The sequence below is a fragment of the Triturus cristatus genome, chromosome 7 (genome assembly GCF_964204655.1).
Source record: "Triturus cristatus chromosome 7, aTriCri1.1, whole genome shotgun sequence".
NCBI classification, from domain to species: Eukaryota; Metazoa; Chordata; class Amphibia; order Caudata; family Salamandridae; genus Triturus; species Triturus cristatus.
The window spans coordinates 1879188867-1879212379 of NC_140590.1; the positions used below are offsets into that span (position 1 = coordinate 1879188867).

General features: G+C 47.7%; 1 protein-coding gene across 1 annotated transcript in view; it reads left to right on the plus strand.

The window, feature by feature from the left end:
• Nucleotides 1-23513, plus strand: part of FAM131B (family with sequence similarity 131 member B) — a 381150-nt gene that overhangs the window by 263661 nt on the left and 93976 nt on the right. The window contains exons 5-6 of the mRNA XM_085620344.1: nucleotides 9720-9917; nucleotides 13792-13935. Coding sequence (XP_085476470.1) covers nucleotides 9720-9917; nucleotides 13792-13935 — 342 coding nt within the window. The remainder of the gene's footprint in view (nucleotides 1-9719; nucleotides 9918-13791; nucleotides 13936-23513) is intronic.

A 23513-nucleotide genomic window follows, 5' to 3' on the forward strand; every position in this document is an offset into this window, starting at 1 on the left:
CTCCTCCAGCGTGTATATCATTGAAAATGACCTCTGTGTGTGACCTCTGCATGTATCTCCTACTCCTGTGTGTATATCATTCTCAATGGCGTCTGGGTGTGACCTATTCATATGCCTCCTCCTCCTCCTCCTGTGTGAATATCATTGTCAATGACCTCTCAGGTGACCTGTGCATGTACCTCCTCCTCCTGTGTGTATATCATTGTCAATGACCTCTGGGTGTGACCTGTGCATGTACCTCCTCCTCCTCTGTGTATATAATTGTCAATTACCTCTTGTGTGACCTGTGCATGTACCTCCTCCTCCTGTGTGTATATCATTGTCAATGACCTATGGGTGTGACCTGTGCATGTACCTCCTCCTCCTCTGTTTATATCATTGTCAATGACCTCTCGTGTGACCTTTGGATGTACCTCCTCCTCCTGTGTGTATATCATTATCAATGACCTCTGGGTGAGACCTGTGCGTGTACCCCCTCCTCCTGTGTATATATCATTGTCATTGACATCTCGTGTGACCTGTGCATGTACCTCCTCCACCTGTGTGTATATCATTGTCAAGGATCTTCCAGTGTGACCTGTGGATGTACCTCCTCCTCCAGTGTGTCTATCATTCTGACTGACCTCTCGGTGTGACCTGTGCATGTACCTCCTCCTCCTCTGTGTATATCATTGTCAATGACCTCTCATGTGACCTGTGCATTTACCTACTCCTCCTGTGTGTATATCATTGTCAATGACCTCTTGTGTGATCTGTGCATATAACTCCTCCTCCTGTGTGTATATCATTGTCAATGACCTCTAGGTGTGACCTGTGCATGTACCTCCTCTGTTTATATCATTGTCAATGACCTCTCGTGTGACCTTTGAATGTACCTCCTCCTCCTCTGTCTATATCATTGTTAATGGCCTCTGGGTGAGACCTGTGCATGTACCTCCTCCTCCTCTGTGTATATCATTGTCAATGACCTCTAGTGTGACCTATGGGTGTACCTCCTGCTCCTGTGTGTATATCATTGTCAATGAACTCTGGGTGTGACCTGTACGTGTACCTCTACCTCCTGTGTGTATATCATTGTCAATGACCTCTCGGTGTGACCTGTGCATGTACCTCCTCCTCCTGTGTCAATAGCATTGTCAATGACCTCTGGGCATGATCTATGCATGTATCTCCTCCTCCTCTGTGTATATCTTTGTCAATGACCTCTCCGTGTGACATGTGCATGTACCTTCTCCTCCCTAGTGTATATCATTGTGAATGACCTCTCGGTGTGACCTGTGCATGTACCTACTCTTCCTGTGTGTATGTCATTGTCAATGACCTCTGGGTGCGACCTGTGCATATACCTCCTCCTCCTGTGTGTAAATCATTGTCAATGACCTCTGGGTGTGATCTGTGCATGTACCTCCTCCTCCTCTGTGTACATCATTCTCAATTACCTCTCGTGTGACCTGTGGATGTATCTCCTCCTCCTGCATGTATATCATTGTCAATGACCTTTGGGTGTGACCTGTGCATGCACCTCCTCCTCCTGTGTGTATATCATTGAAAATGACCTCTGTGTGTGACCTCTGCATGTATCTCCTCCTCCTGTGTGTATCTCATTCTCAATGACGTCTGGGTGTGACCTGTTCATATGCCTCCTCCTCTGTTTATATCATTGTCAATGACCTCTGGGCGTGATCTGTGCATGTACCTCCTCCTCCTATGTGTATATCATTGTCAATGACCTCTGGGTGTGACCTGTGCATGTACCTTCTCCTCCTCTGTTTATATCATTGTCAATGACCACTCGTGTGATATTTGCATGTACCTCATCCTCCTGTGTCTATATCATTGTTAATGTCCTCTGGGTGAGAATTGTGCATGTACCTCCTCCTCAAGTGTGTATATCATTGTCAATGACCTTTGGGTGTAACCTGTGCATGTACCTCCTCCTCCTGTGTGTATATCATTGTCAATGACCTCTGGTGAGACCTGTGCATGTATCTCCTCCTCCTGTGTGTATATCATTGAAAATGACTTCTGGGTGTGACCTCTGCATGTACCTCCCCCTCCTGTGTGTAAATCATTATCAATGACCTCTGGGTGTGACCTGTGCATGTACCTGCTCCTCCTCTGTTTATATCATTGTCAATGACCTCTCGTGTGACCTTTGGATGTACCTCCTCCTCCAGTGTGTATATAATTTTCAATGACCTCTAGGTAAGACCTGTGCGTGTACCCCCTCCTCCTCTGTGTATATCATTGTCATTGACATCTCAGTGTGACCTGTGCATGGACCTCCTCCTCCTGTATGTATATCATTGTCAATGACCACTCAGTGTGACCTGTGCATGTACCTCCTCCTCCAGTGTGTCTATCATTCTGACTGACCTCTCGGTGTGACCTGTGCATGTACCTCCTCCTCCTCTGTTTATATCATTGACAATGACCTCTCGTGTGTCCTTTGATTGTACCTCCTCCTCCTGTGTCTATATCATTGCTCATGGCCTCTGGGGGAGACCTATGCATGTACCTCCTCCTCTTGTGTGTAGATCATTGTCATTGACCTCTGGGTGTGACCTGTGCATGTTCATCCTCCTCCTGTGTGTATATCATTGTCAATGACCTCTCGGTGTGACCTGTACATGTACCTCCTCCTCCTATGTGTATATCATTGTCAATGATCTCTCGTGTGAACTTTGGATGTACCTCATCCTCCTGTGCCTATATCATTGTTAATGGCCTCTGGGTGAGACCTGTGCATGTACCTCCTCCTCAAGTGTGTATATCATTGTCAATGACCTCTGGGTGTAACCTGTGGATGTACCTCCTCCTCCTGTGTGTATATCATTGTCAATGACCTCTGGTGAGACCTGTGCATGTATCTCCTCCTACTGCGTGTATATCATTGTCAATTACCTTTGGGTGTGACCTGTGCATGTAACTCCTTCTCCTTTGTGTATATCATTAAAAATGACCTCTGTGTGTGACGTCTGCATGTATCTCCTCCTCCTGTGTGTATATCATTCTCAATGACGTCTGGGTGTGACCTGTGAATGTACCTACTCCTTCTGTTTGGATATCATTGTCAATGAACTCTTGTGTGACCTGTGGAGGTACCTCCTCCTCCTGTGTGTATATCATTGTCAATGACCGCTGGGTCTGACCTGTGCATGTACCTCCTCCTCCTGTGTGTAAATCATTGTCAATGACCTCTCTTGTGACCTGTGGATGTACATCCTCCTCCTGTGTGAATATCATTGTCAATGACCTCTGACCGTGATCTGTGCATGTAACTCCTCCTTCTGTGTGTATATCACTTTCAATTACCTCTGGGTTCGACCTGTGTATGTACCTCCTCATCCTCTATGTATATCATTGTCAATGACCTCTTTTGTGACCTGTGGATGTACCTCGTCCTCCTGTGAATATATCATTGTCAATGACCTCTCGGTGTGACCTGTGCATGTACCTCCTCCTCCTCTGTGTATATCATTGTCAATGACCTCTAGTGTGACCTATGGGTGTACCTCCTGCTCCTGTGTGTATATCATTGTCAATGAACTCTGGGTGTGACCTGTACGTGTACCTCTACCTCCTGTGTGTATATCATTGTCAATGACCTCTCGGTGTGACCTGTGCATGTACCTCCTCCTCCTGTGTCAATAGCATTGTCAATGACCTCTGGGCATGATCTATGCATGTAACTCCTCCTCCTCTGTGTATATCTTTGTCAATGACCTCTCCGTGTGACATGTGCATGTACCTTCTCCTCCCTAGTGTATATCATTGTGAATGACCTCTCGGTGTGACCTGTGCATGTACCTACTCTTCCTGTGTGTATGTCATTGTCAATGACCTCTGGGTGCGACCTGTGCATATACCTCCTCCTCCTGTGTGTAAATCATTGTCAATGACCTCTGGGTGTGATCTGTGCATGTACCTCCTCCTCCTCTGTGTACATCATTCTCAATTACCTCTCGTGTGACCTGTGGATGTATCTCCTCCTCCTGCGTGTATATCATTGTCAATGACCTTTGGGTGTGACCTGTGCATGCACCTCCTCCTCCTGTGTGTATATCATTGAAAATGACCTCTGTGTGTGACCTCTGCATGTATCTCCTCCTCCTGTGTGTATCTCATTCTCAATGACGTCTGGGTGTGACCTGTTCATATGCCTCCTCCTCCTCTGTTTATATCATTGTCAATGACCTCTGGGCGTGATCTGTGCATGTACCTCCTCCTCCTATGTGTATATCATTGTCAATGACCTCTGGGTGTGACCTGTGCATGTACCTTCTCCTCCTCTGTTTATATCATTGTCAATGACCTCTCGTGTGATATTTGCATGTACCTCATCCTCCTGTGTCTATATCATTGTTAATGGCCTCTGGGTGAGAATTGTGCATGTACCTCCTCCTCAAGTGTGTATATCATTGTCAATGACCTTTGGGTGTAACCTGTGCATGTACCTCCTCATCCTGTGTGTATATCATTGTCTATGACCTCTCGTGTGACCTGTGGATGTACCTCCTCCTCCTGTGTGTATATCATTGTCAATGACCTCTGGTGAGACCTGCGCATGTATCTCCTCCTCCTGCGTGTATATCATTGTCAATGACCTTTGGGTGTGACCTGTGCATGTACCTCCTCCTCCTGTGTGTATATCATTGAAAATGACCTCTGTGTGTGACCTCTGCATGTATCTCCTCCTCCTGTGTGTATATCATTCTCAATGACGTCTGGGTGTGACCTGTGATTGTACCTACTCCTCCTGTTTGGATATCATTGTCAATGAACTCTCGTGTGACCTGTGGAGGTACCTCCTCCTCCTGTGTGTATATCATTGTCAATGATCGCTGGGTCTGACCTGTGCATGTACCTCCTCCTCCTGTGTGTAAATCATTGTCAATGACCTCTCTTGTGACCTGTGTATGTACCTCCTCCTCCTGTGTGAATATCATTGTCAATGACCTCTGAGCGTGATCTGTGCATGTAACTCCTCCTTCTGTGTGTATATCACTGTCAATGACCTCTGGGTTCGACCAGTGCATGTACCTCCTCATCCTCTACGTATATCATTGTCAATGACCTCTTTTGTGACCTGTGGATCTACCTCCTCCTCCAGTGAATATATCATTGTCAATGACCTCTCGGTGTGACCTGTGCATGTACCTCCTCCTCCTCTGTGTATATCATTGTCAATTACCTCTCGTGTGACCTGTGGATGTACCTCCTCCTCCTGTGTGTATATCATTGTCAATAACCTTTTGGTGTGACCTGTGCATGTACCACCTCCTCCAGCGTGTATATCATTGAAAATGACCTCTGTGTGTGACCTCTGCATGTATCTCCTACTCCTGTGTGTATATCATTCTCAATGACGTCTGGGTGTGACCTGTTCATATGCTTCCTCCTCCTCCTCCTCTGTTTATATCATTGTCAATGACCTCTCAGGTGACCTGTGCATGTACCTCCTCCTCCTGTGTATATAATTGTCAATTACCTCTTGTGTGACCTGTGCATGTACCTCCTCCTCCTGTGTGTATATCATTGTCAATGACCTATGGGTGTGACCTGTGCATGTACCTCCTCCTCCTCTGTTTATATCATTGTCAATGACCTCTCGTGTGACCTTTGGATGTACCTCCTCCTCCTGTGTGTATATCATTATCAATGACCTCTGGGTGAGACCTGTGCGTGTACCCCCTCCTCCTGTGTATATATCATTGTCATTGACATCTCGTGTGACCTGTGCATGTACCTCCTCCACCTGTGTGTATATCATTGTCAAGGACCTCTCAGTGTGACCTGTGGATGTACCTCCTCCTCCAGTGTGTCTATCATTCTGACTGACCTCTCGGTGTGACCTGTGCATGTACCTCCTCCTCCTCTGTGTATATCATTGTCAATGACCTCTCATGTGACCTGTGCATTTACCTACTCCTCCTGTGTGTATATCATTGTCAATGACCTCTTGTGTGATCTGTGCATATAACTCCTCCTCCTGTGTGTATATCATTGTCAATGACCTCTAGGTGTGACCTGTGCATGTACCTCCTCTGTTTATATCATTGTCAATGACCTCTCGTGTGACCTTTGAATGTACCTCCTCCTCCTCTGTCTATATCATTGTTAATGGCCTCTGGGTGAGACCTGTGCATGTACCTCCTCCTCCTGTGTGTATATCATTGTTAATGACCTCTGGGTGTGACCTGTGCATGTTCGTCCTCCTCCTGTGTGTATATCATTGACAATGACCTCTGGGTGTGACCTGTGCATGCACCTCCTCGTCCTGTGTGTATATCATTGCCAATTACCTCTGGGTGTGCCCTGTGCATGTACCCCCTCCTCCTTTGTGTATATCATTGGCAATTACCTCTGGGTGTGACTTGTGCATATACCTCCTCCTGCTGTGTGTATATCATTGTCAATGACCTCTCTGTGTGACCTGTGATTGTACCCCCACCTCCTGTGTTTATATCACTGTTAATGACCTCTCATTGGGACCTGTGTGTGTACCTCGTCCTCCTGTGTGTATATCATTGTTAATGACTGCTCACTACGACTTGTGCATGTTACTCCTTCTCCTGTGTGTATATCCTTGTCAATGACCTCTCACTGTGACCTGTGTATGTACCCCCTTCTCCTGTGTGTATGACATTGCCAATGACCTCTGGGTGTGACCTATGCATGTACCTACTCCTTCTCCTCCTGTGTGTATATCATTGTCAATGACCTTTGGGTGTGGCCTGTGCATGTACCCCCTCCCGTGTGTATATCATTGTCAATGACCTCTCGGTGTGACCTGTGCATGTAACCCCTCATCCTGTGTGTATATCATTGCCAATGACCTCTCAGTGTGACCTGTGCACGTACCCCCTCCTCCTGTGTGTATATCATTCTTAATGACCTCTCACTGGGACCTGTGCATGTTACTCCTTCTCTTGTGTGTATGTCATTCTTAATGACCTCTCACTGCAACTTGTGCATGTTACTCCTTCTCCTGTGTGTATATCATTGCCCATGACCTCTGGGTGTGACCTGTGCATGTACCCCCTCCTCCATTGTGTATATCATTGTCAATGACCTCTGGGTGTGACCTGTGCATGTACCCCCTCCTCCTGTGTGTATATCATTGGCAATGAACTCTCGGTGTGACCTTTGCATGTACCCCCTCCTCCTGTGTGTATATCAATGCCAATGACCTCTCGGTGTGACCTGTGCATGTACCCCCTCCTCCTGTGTGTATATCATTGTCAATGACCTCTCGGTGTGACCTGAGCATGTACCTTCTCCTCCTGTGTTAATATCATTGTCAATGACCTCTCGGTGTGACCTGTGCATGTACCTCCACCTCCTGTGTGTATATCTTTGCCAATGATCTCTCTGTGTGACCTGTGCATATACCCCCTCCTGCTGTGTGTATATCAGTGTAAATGACCTCTCGGTGTGAACAGTGCATGTACCTCCTCCTCCTGTGTGTGTATCATTCTTAATGACCTCTCACTGGGACCTGAGCATGTTACTCCTTCTCCTGTGTGTATATCATTGTTAATGACCTCTCACTATGACTTGTGCATGTTACTCATTCTCCTGTGTGTATATCATTGTCAATTACCTCTCTTGTGACCTGTGGAGGTACCTCCTCCTCCTGTGTGTATATCATTGTCAATGAAAGCTGGATGTGACCTGTGCATGTACCTCCTCCTCCTGTGTGAATATCATTGTCAATGATCTCTTGTGCGTCCTGTGCATGTACTGCCTCCTCCTGTTTGAATACCATTGTCAATGACCTCTGGGTGTGACCTGTGCATGTACCTCCTCCTCCTGTGTATATATCATTGTTAATGACCTCTCGATGTGACCTGTACATGTACCTCCTCCTAATGTGTGAATATCATTGTCAATGACTTCTGGGCGTGATCTGTGCATGTAACTCCTCCTCCTGTGTGTATATCATTGTCAATGACCTCTCGTGTGACCTGTGGATGTACCTCCTCCTCCTGTGTCTATATCATTGTTAATGGCCTCTGGGTGAGACCTGTGCATGTACCTCCTCCTCCTGTGTGTATATCACTGTCAATGACCTCTGGGTGTGACCTGTGCATGTTCGTCCTCCTCCTGTGTGTATATCATTGACAATGACCTCTGGGTGTGACCTGTGCATGCACCTCCTCCTTCTGTGTCTATATCATTGTTAATGGCCTCTGGGTGAGACCTGTGCATGTACCTCCTCCTCCTGTGTGTATATCACTGTCAATGACCTCTGGGTGTGACCTGTGCATGTTCGTCCTCCTCCTGTGTGTATATCATTGCCAATTACAACTGGGTGTGCCCTGTGAATGTACCCTCTCCTCCTTTGTGTATATCATTGTCAATTACCTCTGGGCGTGACCTGTGCAAATACCTCCTCCTGCTGTGTGTATATCATTGTCAATGACCTCTCTGTGTGACCTGTGATTGTACCCCCACCTCCTGTGGTTATATCATTGTTAATGACCTCTCATTGGGACCTGTGTGTGTACCTCCTCCTCCTGTGTGTATATCATTGTTAATGACCTCTCACTTCGACTTGTGCATGTTACTCCTTCTCCTGTGTGTATATCATTGCCAATGACCTCTGGGTGTGACCTATTCATGTACCTACTCCTCCTCCTCCTGTGTGAATATCATTGTCAATGACCTCTCAGTGTGACCTGTGCATGTACCTCCTCCTCCTGTGTGTATATCATTGCCAATGATCTCTCTGTGTGACCTGTGCATATACCCCCTCCTGCTGTGTGTATATCATTGTCAGTGACCTCTCGGAGTGACCTCTGCATGTACCCCCTCCTCCTGTGTGTATATCATTGTCAATGACCTCTCGGTGTGACCTGTGCATGTACCTCCTCCTCCTGTGTTTATATCATTGTCAACTACGTCTCGGTGTGACCTGTGCATGTACCTCCTCCTCCTGTGTGTATGTCATTGTCAATGAGCTCTTGGTGTGACCTGCCTATGTACCTCCTCCTGCTCTGTGAATATAATTGTCAATGACCTCTTGTGTGACCTGTGCATGTACCTCCTCCTCCTGTGTGTACATCATTGTCAATTACCTCTCGGTGTGACCTGTGCATGTACCTCCTCCTCCTCTGTTTATATCATTGTCAATGACCTCTCGTGTGACCTTTGGATGTACCTCCTCCTCCTGTGTGTATATCATTGTCAATGGCCTCTGGGTGAGACCTGTGCATGTACCTCCTCCTCCTGTATGTATATCATTGCCAATGACCTCTGGGTGTGACTTGTGCATGTACCTCCTCCTCCTGTGTGTATATCATTGCCAATGACCTCTGGGTGTGACCTGTGCATGTACCCCCTCCTCCTTTGTGTTTATCATAGTCAATGACCTCTGGGTGTGACCTGTGCATGTACCTCCTCCTCCTGTGTGAATATCATTGTCAATGACCTCTCTTGTGACCTCTGCATGTACCCCCTCCTCCTGTGTGTATATCATTGTCAATGACCTCTCGGTGTGACATGTGCATGTACCTCCTCCTCCTGTGTGTCCATCTCTGTCCTTGGTGGAGCCTGTGAATATAGCTCCATCTCCAGTGTGTCCCCCACTGCTGGTCCACTACTTCACATCCTCCCTACTTCTTCCCTCTCATCCTTGGTGCCCCAGCCTCTCCCCTGCTAGAGGTCACCTTGCCTCCTAACACCAGACAATGGTTCCAATTGTCTCTTCGCAGGGATCTCGCGAACAATGAAAGACCGCGTAACGAAGCCCACAGCCATGGGCTCTGGCCGGGTGGCACATATGATTGAGTGGCAAGGATGGGGCAAGGCCGCCAGCCTCCAGCAGCACTATGCCCACGAGACCGTACGCATGGACGTCGATGCCTACTCGGACCTCAGTGACGGAGAGAAGGAGGCGCGCTTCTTGGCCGGTAGATACCGTGCTTGTAGCAAAGAGGTCAAGTGACTGAGACCCCAGAAGGGTTGTGTGCTTAAAGATTGTGGAGAGTATGACCTTCAGAAGAAGCTTAGTGGTGGGAGATCACCTGAGGCTCTGTTCTGGAGATCACAGGGGGAAGGATAGCAGAGGGCAGGGGGTGCATCCCTCCAGAGTTCACAGGTGAATGATAGCGGGGGGCAGGGGCTGGAGGTGCATCCCTATGAAGTTCACAGAGTGAATTACGGCAGAGCAAGGGGCTAGAGTGCCCTCTTCTGGAGTGCACTACTACCGGGAATGATGAGATAGGGATAGGTTCATTCCTTGGGTCCACCAGGAATAAAAAGCAGACGGGATAAATGGGGCAAATGGCTAGGTGCCTCAAGAATGAACAGTGAACTGGATTCTGTGAAGTGGTGGTATCTCCAGAGCGAGAACAGTGTCTGCCTATCTGAGGAAGGTGTTGGGGTCTTCTCAGGGTGATTAGTGGCCTCCTATCAGTGGAAGATGGTAGGGTCTCCAGAGGGTCATTGGTGGCCTCCTATCAGAGGAAGATGGTAGGGTCTCCAAAGGGTCATTGGTGGCCTCCTATCTGAGGAAGGTGTTGGGGTCTTCTCAGGGTGATTAGTGGCCTCCTATCAGTGGAAGATGGTGGGGTCTCCAGAGGGGTATTAGTGGCCTCCTATCAGAGGAAGATGGTGGGGTCTCCAGAGGGGTATTAGTGACTTCCTATCTGTGGACAGAATGTCTGACAGACAGACAATCGAAGGTCAAAAATATCGACACTAAAATATCGAAGTCAAAAATATCAAAATCCAATCTACATAATGGTAAGTACAAAAATATCAAGAAAACAAATATCGTTGTCAATAATATCGATGTTAAAAATATCGTTTTTCAAAATATTTTACTAATGTAAAATTAATTAAATAATACATATAATTAAAAGAAATATAGTTAAAAATGTTAAAACATATGTAAAAATAATAACTAATATATATAATTTTAAAATAAATTAAACATATACATATAAATTAATATATATACTTACTCCACATAGTGCAACAGTAGGGAAAGCGTTGGATAGTGTAGGGGTAAAAATTACTATTCACACTCCAGAGATTGCAACAGTAGGGAACGCGTTGGATAGCGTAGGGGTAAAAATTACTATTCACACTCCAGACAGTGCAACAGTAGGGAAATCGCTGGATAGCTTAGGTGTTAAAAATAACATACTTATAAATCAAATAAATATTGTAATTAAATAATGATTTATATAGTTTTTTTTACAATAAATAAAATAAAAACTACAAATATATCAAAATTAATAATTACTTTAATATTAAATACTTCCTACCCTATTCCCCAATAAACACACAACACACTCCACATAAAATTTCACACAATTAATTTAATTGTCAATTAATCGATTAATAACAATTAATTTGCAATTATTAATTAATTAACAATACATTAATTGCCAACACCAATAAATATTATTTATGCAAAATTAATAACCAATTAATAATTGATTAACAATAAATTACATATTAATACTATTAATTAAAAATGTATAATCACTTAATTAAAATTACATTACTTCCCACCCTATTCCCCTATAAACCCACAACCCGCTACGGTACTAAAATGCATAATTTACTTTAGAACAAATTACTAATTTAAAAAAATGTATCCATATATTTTAAAAAACATTTCAATACTTAAAAAAAATAGAACACAAACATATAAAATACATACTAAAATACATAACACTAACATAAATATCGATATTATTTACATCGATAATTTAACTAACGATATTACTAACATCGATATTTGCAACATCGATATTTCTTACCTCAGTTCCATATTCTGGTTGTCGATATTCTTGATGTCGTTATTCTGTCCCTACGATATTTAAAACTTGATATAAATGTACTTCGATATTTAATAATCGATATTTTGACTGTTCACCCTGTGGACAGTGGTGGGGTCTCAAGAGGGTCATTAATGGCCTGCTATCTGAGTAATATGGTAGGGTCTCGAGAGGGTCATTAGTGGCCTGCTATCTGGGGAAGGTGGTGGGGTATCCAAAGAGTCATTAGTGGCCTCCTATCTGAGGAAGGTGGTACGGTCCCCAGAGAGTCATCAGTTGCCTCCTATCTAAGGATGTTGGTGGAATCTTCAGAGGGTGAATAGTGGTCTCCTATCTAAAGAAGGTGGTGGGGTATCCAGAGAGTCATTAGTGCCCTCCTATCTGTGAAAAGTGGTGGGGTCTCAAGAGGGTCATTAGTGGCCTGCTGTCTGAGGAAGGTGGTGGGGTCTCCAGAGGTCCATTAGTAGCCTCTTATTAGTGGAAGGTGGAGGGGTCTGCAAACGATCATCATTAGTGGCCTGCTATCTGAGGATGGTGGTGGGGTCTCCAGAGGTCCATTTGTGGACTCTTATCTGAGGTAGGTGATGGGGTCTCCAGAGGGTCATTAGTGACCTCCTATCAGTGGAAGGTGGTGGGGTTTCCAGAGGGTCTTTTCTGGGCTCCCATCTGTAGAAGTTGGTGGGGTCTCCAGAGGGTCATTAGTGGCCTCTTATCTGAGGAAGATGGTGGGGTCTGCAGAGGGCCATTAGTGACCTCCTAACACTGGATGGTGGTGGGGTATCTAAATGGTCATTAGTGGTCTGAGGAAGGTGGTGGGGTCTCCAGAGGGCCATTAGTGACCTGCTATCTGAGGAAGGTGGTGGGGTCTCCAGAAGGTCATTAGTAGCCTCCTATCGGTGGAAGGTCGAGGGGTATCCAGAAGACCATTAGTGTCCTCTTATATAAGAAAGGTGATGGTGTCTTCAGAGAGTCATTAGCGGCCTCCTATATAAGGAATGTGGTGGAGTCTCTTATATAAAGAAGGTGGCAGGGTCTCCAGAGGGTCATTAGTGTCCTCCTATCAGTGGAAGTGTCTCCAGAGTGGTATTAGTGACTGCCTATCTGTGGAAGGTGATGGGGTCTCCAGAGGGTCATTAATGGCCTCCTATCTAAGGAAGGTAGTGGAGTCTTCAGAGAGTCATTAGTGGCCTCACAGCTGTGGAAGGCATTGGGGTCTCCAGAGGGTGATTACTGGCCTCCTATCTTAAGAAGGTGGTGGGGTCTTCTTCATAGTGTGAATAGTTCCATCCTATATAAGAAAAACTGTAGGGTCTCCAGAGGGTAATTACAGCCCTCCAATCTGAGGACAATGGTCTCCTATCTGAAGAAGGTGATGAGGTCTCCGGAGCAAGAATAGTGGCCGCCTATCATTGGAAGGTGGTGACATTTCCAAACCTTCATAGTGGCTTAGAATCAGTGGAAGGTGATGGGGTCTCACTCTCCAGATGGGGATTAGTGGCCTCCGATCTAAGGAATGTGGTAGGGTCTCCAGAGGGTAAATATTGGGTTCCTTTCTGTGTAAGGCGGTGGGGTCTCCAGAGGGTGATCAGTAGTCTCCTATTTAAGGAATTTGGCGGGTCTCCAGATGGTGAATATTGGCTCAAATAAGGAAGATGGTGAGGTCTCCAAAGGGTGATTAGTTGCCTCCTAGCTGAGGAAGGTGGTGGGGTCTCCAGATGGTGAATAGTGGCATGGTATGGTAAGCAGAAAGGGGATCTGAACAGGCAGAAAATTCCTCACAAACACCATCACTGTTGGGGTTTATGACTCAGGTGGTCGGGCTCCTGGAGTGAATGGTTGCAGAGTATTTCAGGGAAGCAATAGGCCCCTGGGGGGGGGATTTAGTTTAAGGTTTCCTGTATGGACCATACACCTCCTGATGCCGCTTGTGGAGGATGATCTAGGGCGGGTGGTCTTTACCCCACCTTTGATCAGCACCTCTGTCTCCTTGCAGGTGTCATGCAGCAGTTTGCCATCTCTGAGGCCACCTTGATGGCTTGGTCATCAATGGATGGGGAGCAAATGAGCATGAACTCCAACCAAGATAACAGTGGAACACAAAACAGCGAGACATACCAAGAACTACTGGAGAACCAAGGTAAGGAGGACCTAGAACAGACAAACATACCAAGAACTACTGGAGAACCAAGGTAAAAAGGACCTAGAACAGTGAGACATGGATGTATGTCGTTACAACGCACACTTTTACAACGCATGCACTTACAACGCATTTTTTACAACGCAAAATCCATTACAACGCATTGCATTACAACGCATGACACTACAACGCATTTTTAAAAACTACCTTTACGACGCATTCCATTACAACGCATACTACCTTTACAACGCATACCATTACAACGCATAATATTAAATTGCATTTAAGGTAAGTGTTAGATAGTATAGGGGTAAAAATTACTTTTCTAACTCCAGGGGGTGCAACAGTAGGGTAAGTGTTGGATAGTATAGGGGTAAAAATTACTATTCTAACTCCAGGGGGTGCAACAGTAGGGTAAGTGTTGGATAGTATAGGGGTAAAAATTACTATTCTAACTCCAGGGGGTGCAACAGTAGAGTAAGTGTTGGATAGTATAGGGGTAAAAATTACTATTCTAACTCCAGGGGGTGCAACAGTAGGGTAAGTGTTGGATAGTATAGGGGTAAAAATTACTATTCTAACTCCAGGGGGTGCAACAGTAGGGTAAGTGTTGGATAGTATAGGGGTAAAAATTGCTATTCTAACTCCAGGGGGTGCAACAGTAGGGTAAGTGTTGGATAGTATAGGGGTAAACATTACTATTCTAACTCCAGGGGGTGCAACAGTAGGGTAAGTGTTGGATAGTATAGGGGTAAAAATTACTATTCTAACTCCAGGGGGTGCACCAGTAGGGTAAGTGTTGGATAGTATAGGCTTAAAAATTACTATTCTAACTCCAGGGGGTGCAACAGTAGGGTAAGTGTTGGATAGTATAGGGGTAAAAATTACTATTCTAACTCCAGGGGGTGCAACAGTAGGGTAATTGTTGGATAGTGTAGTGTAATATTATGCGTTGTAATGGTATGCGTTGTAAAGGTAGTATGCGTTGTAATGGAATGCGTTGTAAAGGTAGTTTTTAAAAATGCGTTGTAGTGTCATGCGTTGTAATGCAATGCGTTGTAATGGATTTTGCGTTGTAAAAAATGCGTTGTAAGTGTAGTGCGTTGTAAAAGTTGCGTTGTAAAGGTTGTTCCCCGTGAGACATACCAAGAACTAATGTAGAACCAAGGTAAGGAGGACCTAGAACAGAGAGACAGACCAAGAACTAATGTAGAACCAAGGTAAGGAGGGCCTAGAACAGTGATATATTTCAGGAAGTAATAGAGTAGTTAGATAAGATGGACTTAGCACAATGATATATTCGAAGAAACAGTGGGGGGAAAGTTAAGGATCATTTAGCAATTTCGATCAGGAACCAAAGAATAACTTGGGTATTCTTATAGATATTCATTCATCCAGGTATATGAGGAACTGAAGGCGAGGTACAGGAAGTGAGACTCACAATAAAGATATGTGCAAGAAACTGATGGGGAATTGAAGTGAGAGAGACCTTTGGCAGAGAGATGTGTAAGGAACCAATGAATTATCAAAATGATAATAACATAGACCAGAGAAACATGCCAGGAAGGTAAGGAAGCCAAGGCAAGAGGCACCTAGAACCGTGAGACCGGCCCCTGTATGAGAAGCGCCTAGAACCGTGAGACCTACCTGGATCTGATGGAGGGCCCCTGTATGAGAAGCGCCTAGAACCGTGAGACCTACCTGGATCTGATGGAGGGCCCCTGTATGAGAGGCACCTAGGACCGGGGACCTACCTGGATCTGATGGAGGGCCCCTGTATGAGAGGCGCCTAGAACCGTGAGACCGACCTGGATCTGATGCAGGGCCCCTGCATGAGAGGCGCCTAGAACCGTGAGACCTACCTGGATCTGATGGAGGACCCCTGTACGAGAGGCGCCTAGAACCTTGAGACCTACCTGGAACTGATGGAGGGCCCCTGTACGAGAGGCGCCTAAAACCGTGAGACCTACCTGGCTCTGATGGAGGGCCCCTGTATGAGAAGCGCCTAGTACCATGAGACCTACCTGGATCTGATGGAGGGCCCCTGTATGAGAGGCACCTTGAACCGTGAGACCTACCTGGATCTGATGGAGGACCCCTGTATGAGAGGCGCCTAGACACGTGAGACCTACCTGGATCTGATGGAGGGCCCCTGTATGAGAGGCGTCTAGTACCGTGAGACCTACCTGAATCTGATGGAGGGCCCCTGTATGAGAGGCACCTAGAACTGTGAGACCTACCTGGATCTGATGGAGGGCCCATGTATGAGAGGCGCCTAGAACTGTGAGAACTCCCTGGATCTGATGGAGGGCCCCTGTATGAGAGGCACCTAGCAATGTGAGACCTACCTGCATCTGATGGAGGGCCCTTGTATCAGAGGCGCCTAGACGCGTGAGACCTACCTGGATCTGATGGAGGACCCCTGTATGAGAGGCGCCTAGAACCGTGAGACCGACCTGGATCTGATGGAGGACCCCTGTATGAGAGGCGCCTAGAACAGTGAGACAGACCTGGATCTGACGGAGGGCCCCTGTATGAGAGGCGCCTAGAACCGTGAGACCGACCTGGATCTGATGGAGGACCCCTGTATGAGAGGCGCCTAGAACAGTGAGACAGACCTGGATCTGACGGAGGGCCTCTGTATGAGAGGCGCATAGAACCGTGAGACCGACCTGGATCTGATGGAGGACCCCTGTATGAGAGGCGCCTAGAACAGTGAGACAGACCTGGATCTGACGGAGGGCCCCTGTATGAGAGGCGCCTAGAACCGTGAGACCTACCTGGATCTGATGGAGGGCCCCTGTATGAGAGGCACCTAGAACCGTGAGACCTACCTGGATCTGATGGAGGGCCCCTGTATGAGAGGCACCTAGAACCGTGAGACCTACCTGGATCTGACGGAGGGCCCCTGTATGAGAGGCACCTAGAACAGTGAGACCTATCTGGTTCTGATGGAGGTCTCCTGTATGAGAGGTACCTAGAACAGTGAGACCGACCTGGATCTGACGGAGGGCCCCTGTATGAGAGGCGCCTAGAACCATGAGACCGACCTGGATCTGATGAAGGTCCCCTGTATGAGAGGCACCTCGAACCGTGAGACCCACCTGGATCTGATGGAGGGCCCCTGTATGAGAGGCGCCTAGAACCGTGAAACCTACCTGGATCTGATGGAGGACCCCTGTATGAGAGGCGCCTAGAACCGTGAAACCTACCTGGATCTGATGGAGGACCCCTGTATGAGAGGCGCCTTGAACCGTGAGACCCACCTGGATCTGATGGAGGGCCCCTGTATGAGAGGCACCTAGAACCGTGAGACCTACCTGGATCTGACGGAGGGCCCCTGTATGAGAGGCACCTAGAACAGTGAGACCTATCTGGTTCTGATGGAGGTCTCCTGTATGAGAGGTACCTAGAACAGTGAGACCGACCTGGATCTGACGGAGGGCCCCTGTATGAGAGGCGCCTAGAACCATGAGACCGACCTGGATCTGATGAAGGTCCCCTGTATGAGAGGCACCTCGAACCGTGAGACCCACCTGGATCTGATGGAGGGCCCCTGTATGAGAGGCGCCTAGAACCGTGAAACCTACCTGGATCTGATGGAGGACCCCTGTATGAGAGGCGCCTAGAACCGTGAAACCTACCTGGATCTGATGGAGGACCCCTGTATGAGAGGCACCTAGAACCGTGAGACCTACCTGGAACTGATGGAGGGCCCCTGTATGAGAGGCACCTCGAACCGTGAGACCCACCTGGATCTGATGGAGGGCCCCTGTATGAGAGGCGCTTAGAACCGTGAAACCTACCTGGATCTGATGGAGGACCCCTGTATGAGAGGCGCCTAGAACCGTGAAACCTACCTGGATCTGATGGAGGACCCCTGTATGAGAGGCGCCTAGAACCGTGAAACCTACCTGGATCTGATGGAGGACCCCTGTATGAGAGGCACCTAGAACCGTGAGACCGACCTGGTTCTGATGGAGGTCTCCTGTATGAGAGGCGCCTAGAACCATGAGACCCACCCGGATCTGATGGAGGGGCCCTGTATGAGAGGCACCTAGAACAGTATTGTGCTCTATGAACTGATGGAAGAGGCATTAACGGAAGATCTTGCGGAATGTCTTGTGCCAGGCGTCAATGAAGAGCGAAGCTTGGCTAGAACAGTGATGAGTGTCAATGGCTGATGGAGAAGGAAGGAGTAACGGGCTATCTAGAGGCGTGATCTGTTTCATTCATCAATGACTGCCAGAGTCGTGGTGGACCCACAACGGCGAGATGCCGCGGAGGCGGAAGGAGCGCCAGAGAGTTCGTATAATCAAGATAAAGCAGGTCAGGAACAGAGGTGAACCAGAAACAGAGAAACAAGCATTTACAATGCAATGGTCTCGGCATTGGTAAAGTTAGAGCTATTGGCATTGCTCTTGACATTGTTTTTGTTTATGTTTTTGTCTTTAAAACATTTAAAGAAACGGCATTGTCAAGAGCAATGCCAATAGCTCTAACTTTACCACTGCCGAGACCATTGCATTGTAAATGTTTTTTTTTGTTTATGTTTTTAAAACATTTAAAGAAACGGCATTGTTATTTACAATGTCAATAGCTTAATCACTCTCAAAAGCGAGATTTATTATGCGAGCATTATTTGGGAAGTTTGGCAAATCCATAATTATGAGGAAAACGCTGCAGCATCGCAAAATGCCAGTGGCCCAGACTAATATGCATGATGAGTATTTGGATCCCATGCCCATTCCTTATTTGTCCTCTCTGCTGAAACTGCTGCCTGAAGTGTCAAATTTTATTAATACTAAACAAAAATCGCACTACCGTGCCAGGGCCAGACTTGGCGTTGATAATGATTGTTTGAAAAGGGAACTTTGAAAGGATACGAACTTGACCAATTCTGGTTTCAAAATATAAGAGAACACTGTAGAGGCATGCGTCTACCGACTGCTATATATAATTTGGGATATATTTCTTAATCTGTCGAATTCAGCCACTGCATGATTATATTGTTGTCTCTTTTTGAAACTCAGGAGCAGTAACATTGTCGTGGTGTCACTAGGGCTTCAAGTGGATGCTTTTTCAATATTATATACAAGCCACAGTTACTGCTAATTTATCTTATGCAACTAACAACGATTGACAAAGCCAATAGTCCTAACTTGTTGTAGGTATCATGTTACTTGCTGTATCATTATGCCTGGATGCAATGACAAAAGAGACAGCAAAAGGTGAGGAGGGCAGACAGGTGAGGGGGGCAGGCTGAGGACAGTTAGTGACTAGGGCAGGCAGAACCAGGGCAGATGTGAGGATTTAAGAGGTGGGCATAATGAAGCCAAACAGGTGTGCAGGAGAGGAAGAGGTTAGGGCAGGGTTGAGGGAAGTGAGAGGTAGGCAGAGAGAAGGCAAACAAGTGAGTGGCATAGGGAGAGGCAAGGTCAGACAGAGGCGAGGACAGGCAGGTGAGAGCTCCAGAGGGCAGAACAGGTGGGCACAGTAAGAGCACGAAGGTGACGGCAGCCTGGGAGTGGGCACCGCGAGGGTAAAAGTGGGGACATGCAGAGGCAAGGACACAGGTGACGCCAGTCTTAGGTGGGCACACGGTAAGAGGACGCACCCCAGGCGAGGACCCTCAAAGGTGGGGACATACATAGGACAGGGCAGAGGTTAGGACAGGGCAGGCAGAGGTCAGCGCAACGAGGGCAGACAGGTAAGACCGACCAGAGGTGAGAACAAACGCGGCACTGGCATGTATGGGTGCGGATGCCACCATGCCATGCTGCACTGGGGATCACGCCGAGGAACTTACCAGGACCAGTCAGGGAGGTCGGGCAGTGCCCAGCTCCGAAAAGCCAGGGCCTCGTGGGGGGTGTGAAGGGTGTGTGTCTGTCCGCAGCCCCCGTGCTTCCTGGGGTGTTTACACACAAGGCGCAGTGTGCGCCCAACTGACTCAAACTTCATCACAAGTAAAACCCAGAGGGGTGTCCGCTTTCAGCCATGATCAGCCCAGAAACTAGAGCCGACGGGGCACCGCCCCAAGCCAGCAGAGGGGCAGCATGGGGGGCAAGGCAACACGGGACAAGAAGAGGGGCTCCAGGAAGAAGAGGAGGAGCCGATATAAAGAGAGAAAGAGGGGATGGGGGGGGAGGTAAGAGGGTGGCGAGGTAGGGAGGAGGAAACGTGGGCGGGAATTAGGAGAAGGAAATAGGGGGAGAAAGAGGATTGGATGGGAGACGGTGAGGGCAGAGGATGGGGACATGCAGGAGGGATAATAAACGAGGGGAAAGAGACTCGAGTAAGGGGAGAGAAAAGGAGGAGGCGGGTATTACCATGGCCTATGTAATGTTTTGATTATTTTTCGAGTTTGTAATTGTAAATGGACTTACAGTGCAGGTTTTTTAAGGTGTACGTACTATTACCATTTGCAATTTGAGTTGTTTGCTTTAATGCAATGGTAGTACTCGAATGTGAAACAATTTATAGGTGTAGCCATGTTGGGTGTAAAACGACATGCATGGGTCTCTAACTCAGTGGGATTTTGAGTGAAATGGCTTAGAATTCATCAGTCGGGCACGCATTCGGTATGGGTTATTCTAGTCCTAAAATCGACGCCCTCGCCTCAAACCAGGCATGCGTTGTTCATCCGCTGCACCCAGCATGACCGAGCGCAAATAGAATTAGGAGAAATACAAATAAATCGCAACTTGAACAATACCGCTTTACCGAGAACGTCAGTCTACAAATGTACTTTTTAACAATACTACACTGGGCTGATTAGAAATCGTTCAAAATACGGTAAAACTTAAAGAAAAGAGCCGATTGAAGTAGATAAACTACTCCTACGCCGCAAATAAGCTAAAGCATGTATAAATAAATATCAAAAGATGGCGCATTTTGGACAAACAAGCGCGAACAATTGCTCTGGAACCTGGCAGAAAACCCCAGCAACAGCACCGGAAGACACCACCGCCTTTCTCCGAGGCAGAGCAGAAATGCCTTGGAGAAAGGCAGCGTCCTTTTCGGATTCGGGGGCGCCCCCCGATCCGAAAAGAACGGGGCCTAATGTGAATGACTGACCTCTTTTCCAATGGCTGGCCAGCATTCAAGAGGCCAGCCAATGGAGAACAGGGGAGAAGAGGGGCGGGTTCAAGCCCCTCTTCTCCAAGTCATTAAATCTCGGAGCGAGACTGCGCAAGCGCAGCCTTCGCAGCCGAGACTTAAAAACAAATGTAAGAGGCACTGACAGGGAGTTGTACCAGCAACCAATGGGCATCCAGAACTCAGTGCTGAGGTGAGTGCGTCAGTGAGAACTGTGGCATGGGAGCTACAGCGGTAACGCGTGCCAAGAACGGAAGACAACCAAAGTGACGGTGACCGAGAAGAGAGGAGCAGGTATCACTCACCGAGAAGAGATATCACAAGAACAGAAAGAGATGACGGAACAGGGAACCAGATGAGGAACATAGCGGAACCAGCGGAGACCCAAACCGGGCAACCTAGAGCAGAGGCATGTTTGAGAATGACGAGAACTAGGACCTGAAGTGGGGACACATGATGAGGATCCTTTGATAAAACACAAAACAGAAGAGGAGGCGGAAACTATAACTGATGGAGAACCAAGTGAGGGGAAGGAGACAGCACACTGTGCAAGGAATGTGGACATCCTGAGTGGTCCATCAGAGAGCAGAGGTGGACTGGGGCAAAGTGAACCATGTTAAGGGGCAACTACAACAGGGACGGAGAACTAGAACCAACGGAGAAAGAAGGTAGGACAGCCTAGAACATGTGCCAGAGGCGGACGAAGAACCAAGGAAGGCAGGATCTAGAACTGATGGAGAACCATGACCCCCGGTCACAGAACAGCCAGAACTTACTAAGCACAAAGGCAACAATCGCAAGAAGCATTGACACGCGCCAAGAACTGATTGAGAACGAAGATGCACAGAACTTAAACTAGAGACACAAATGAAGAACTAATGGAGGCCAAGGGAAGAGAACCTAGAACAGGGCCACGCCAGAGAGGGACCCCTAGATACATGAACAGTGAGGGGTATGAAGGAGGGGCGGCGAAGAGTGCACCCCGAAGAGTGAGAGGCCCCAGAAAGTGAAGGGAAACCTCTGTGAGGAGACCCCAGAGGAAGAAACCTGCCAGGTCTGAATGCTGAACCGAGGTAGGGGTGACAAGGGCGCGGTTCAAGAGAAGGAACAGAGAATGGAGGCAGAGGAGAGGTGACAGGCAGAGTGCTGGCCTAATGCAGAGACAGAACACTAAGAAGGGGCTAACACAGGGAAATGTACCAGGAAGGAGCAGAAAACACCAAGGAGAGGCAGAGGATGGAGAGAAGGAAGGCTCCATCCCAGAGACATCTTTGGAGCTGATGGAAAACACTGGGAACCCCAGCGGAACTGGGGGAGAGTCAAGGCTGGAAGAGTGGAGAGAGGGCTGCTCTTAACCGAGGCATGAGAGTTCCTAGCCTTACTGCCCCCTGAACTTACCCAGCGATACTGCCCTGCCCCCGAACTTACCGGAAAATACTGCCCTGACCCTATCCAGCAAAACTACCCAGCCCACAGAACTTACCCAACAATACAGCTCCGCCCCCTGAACTCACCCACAATACAGCTCTGCCCCCTGAACTCACCCACAATACAGCTCTGTACCCTGAACTCACCCAACAATACAGCTCTGCCCCCTGAGCTCACCCAACAATACAGCTCTGCCCCCTGAGCTCCCCCACAATACAGCTCTGCACCCTCAACTCACCCAACAATACAGCTCTGCCCCCTGAACTGACCCACAATACAGCTCTGCCCCCTGAGCTCACCCACAATACAGCTCTGCCCCCTGAACTCACCCAACAATACAGCTCTGCCCCCTGGACTCACCCACAATACAGCTCTGCCCCCTGAGCTCACCCACAATACAGCTCTGCCCCCTGAACTCACCCACAATACTGATCTGTCCCCTGAACTCAACCACATTACAGCTCTGCCCCCTGGACTCACCCACAATACAGCTCTGCCCCCTGGACTCACCCACAATACAGCTCTGCCCCCTGAACTCACCCACAATACAGCTCTGCCCCCTGAACTCACCCAACAATACAGCTCTGCCCCCTGAACTCACCCACAATACAGCTCTGCCCCCTGAACTCACCCAACAATACAGCTCTGCCCCCTGAGCTCACCCACAATACAGCTCTGCCCCCTGAACTCACCCACAATACTGCTCTGTCCCCTGACTCACCCACAATACAGCTCTGCCCCCTGAACTCACCCAACAATACAGCTCTGCCCCCTGAACTCACCCAACAATACAGCTCTGCCCCCTGAACTCACCCACAATACAGCTCTGCCCCCTGAACTCACCCAACAATACAGCTCTGCCCTCTCGGAACTCACCCACAATACTGCCCTGTTCTACTGAACTTTTTTCTTTTAAACCTTGATGTTTCAGTGTTAAAGAACCTCCAGCCGCACGGGTAGCCTTATGCACAGCCCATAGCATTTCGTAAGGAGAAGCATTCACAAACGCTCGGGAGTCCCACCTCTAACTCTCCATTTGGGGCATATTATCA